Below are 2,673 nucleotides of genomic sequence, written 5' to 3'. Positions count from 1 at the left end.
ATCATCCATCCATCATCCATCCATCATCCATCCATCCATCCATCCATCCATCCATCATACATCTATCCATCATCCATCCATCATCCATCCATCCATCCATCATCCATCCATCCATCCATCCATCCATCATCTATCTATCTATTATCCTTTCATCATGCATCCATCATACATCTATCCATCCATCATCCATCCATCATCCATCTATCCATCCATCATCCATCCATCCATCCATCATCCATTATTCACACTTGACTGGACTGTTCAGACTTGGTGAAAATAACCGCAGCTTTACTTTTTGTCGCTTTTCAAGCTCTCAGGCTAATCCTTTAGACCATTCTGTCCTCAAAACATGGCGTATTCTTGCGGAGACAGGCTGTAGCTCCCATCGTCCTCCTGGCAGATCTGCTCAACCAGGACCGTCTGATCCACTTGAGAAACCAGAGTCAGTGTTTCAGAGCCAGCAGCTCTTCCTCCTCAGTCTGTGGCCACATGCTGTTCCTGTCATTACCCTCCTGCCATGCTCTCTGCTGACCTTGCAGCTCACATTCTGTTTGTCCTCACACTTTTCAGCTCTACATGGACTCTTTTATAGAAGTAACTCGGGTTCATGGTGGGACAAACTTCTGTTGCCCTCAAACTACAAGCGTTTGTGCCGGACGAGCTGTTAACTGGTGTATCCTGATGCATGCTCAATAATCCAGGTAGAAAAATCCAAATAAGTTCAATCTGGTCCTCTGGACATTCAAAAAACAAAACAAAGCAAAAAAATGTAGAAACGTTTTGTCTCTCATCCTGAGGACTTCCTCAGTCTGAGGTGCTGTATTCAGCTCAGTCTTAAATAGCACCTTCTCAGAGTGGATCAACCAGTTTTGCTGCTGACAACCAGAACCAGCTGATCACATGCTCAAGAAGGACCATCAGCCTAACAATGGATCATTAGCACACTGATGGCTGTTTACTGTTCACAGAGGGCTGAGTGATACTAGCAATCACAGCATTGTAAGAGGGGGACAGTTGAACCTGGAGGCTCCACCCCTGTTTAATGATGGACGGTTTCTTTTCACAAAGATGGCCTCCTTTACTCCTCTCTCAAACCATCGTTCCTCTCTGTCCAGGATGTGAGCCAGGCTGATGGTCCTTCTTGATCATGTGATCAGCTGGTTCTGGTTGTCAGCAGCAAACTGGTTGATCCACTCTGAGAAGGTGCTATTTAAGAGACTGAACTGAATACAGCACCTCAGACTGAGGAAGTCTCTCGGATGAGAGACGAAACGTTTCTACATTTTTGCTTTGTTTTGTTTTTTGTTTTTTTGTATGTCCAGAGGACCAGATTGAACTTTTTTGGATATTAACTGGTGTCTTACTTCAGTAAAGTTTAAGCTCAGTCCTTCACTCTCAGTGTTCACTGAGCATTTCTTGGCTGTAGAATCAGGTCTGGCCATGTTTTGAGATTTATATCATGATGGGTTTGGGTTGAATGAGCCATCGGTTAGACTGGTTTGAGTTCCAGAAACGTGTCCTTCATACAATATGGTGTTTCTGGGACTGAGGTGCTCCGTTTCCAGCAGCAGGACTTTCAGGTGGAGCAGAAGGTTGAACTCTTTCTTCTGGTCTTCCCTCAGACCTGCGGAGAATGACAGCTGGTTTCATGGGCATGGCGGTGGCCATCATCCTGTTTGGTTGGATCATCGGCGTGCTCGGCTGCTGCTGGGATCGAGGTCTCATGCAATACGTGGCCGGCCTCCTCTTCCTCATGGGAGGTAAGTCTTACGTGAAGCTGATTTTAATCAACATCTGACGACAAATGGGTAACTATCTGGACTGAGCAGCCAGAGAAGTAGCTGACCAATTCCAACGTTCCTGTTTTCAGGATCATAGTCATCAGAAAATGTTTTTTAGTGGCTTTAAAGACAACACACACTCTCCTTCAAGTCCAACAGCTGGAGTCCAACCAGCACCATATGACTAAATTTATATCAGAGTTTAAAGATACATAAACTCGGTAAAGCATTTTTAAAAGTTTGGTTCCAGTAGATGTAGCGTTAATAAAACAATAACTCAATGCAGATTTTTTTTTAATCTAAAAAAAAAAAATCTAGATATGTTTCGTCTTTCATCCGAAAGACTTCCTCAGTCCTTTCTACCTGGATTATTGAACATGCATCAGGATATCAATGCAAATTTGTTTGTTAAAGAAAGTAAGAACAGATTAAACACAGCTATGACAGAATATGAGAGGCTCGGAACAGTTTCAGAGTCCATCCAGAGTTCAATCAGAGTCCACCCAGAATCTAGCCACAGTCCAGACAGAGACCGACCAGAGACCAACCAGACTCCAACCAGAGTCCATCTAGAGTCCAATCAGAGTCCAACCAGAGTCTAGCCACAGTCCAGACAGAGTCCAACCAGAGTCCAATATGAGCCGAATCTGAGCCCATCCAGAGTCCAATAAGAGTCCCATCAGAGTCCAACCACAGTCCAACCACAGTCCAGCCAGAGTCCAACCAGAGGCCAACCAGAGTCCAGCCAGTCCAACCAGAGGCCAATCAGAGTCCATCCAGAGTTCAATCAGAATCCAACCAAAAGTCCAATCTGAGTCCAACCAGCGTCCAATCTGAGTCCAACCAGAGTCCAATCAGAGTCCAGCGTCCAATCAGTTTCCAATTAGAGTCC

General features: G+C 44.9%; 1 protein-coding gene across 1 annotated transcript in view; it reads left to right on the top strand.

The window, feature by feature from the left end:
- tmem178b (transmembrane protein 178B) overlaps positions 1-2,673 on the top strand; it is a 40,761-nt gene that overhangs the window by 32,569 nt on the left and 5,519 nt on the right. The window contains exons 7-8 of the mRNA XM_037695977.1: positions 1,551-1,557; positions 1,623-1,760. Of these exons, the coding sequence (XP_037551905.1) occupies positions 1,551-1,557; positions 1,623-1,760 (145 nt within the window). The remainder of the gene's footprint in view (positions 1-1,550; positions 1,558-1,622; positions 1,761-2,673) is intronic.

The sequence above is a fragment of the Nematolebias whitei genome, chromosome 22, assembly GCF_014905685.2.
Source record: "Nematolebias whitei isolate Nwh7 chromosome 22, NemWhi1, whole genome shotgun sequence".
Classification (NCBI taxonomy): domain Eukaryota; kingdom Metazoa; phylum Chordata; class Actinopteri; order Cyprinodontiformes; family Rivulidae; genus Nematolebias; species Nematolebias whitei.
This window is presented reverse-complemented; position numbering and strand designations above follow the sequence as displayed.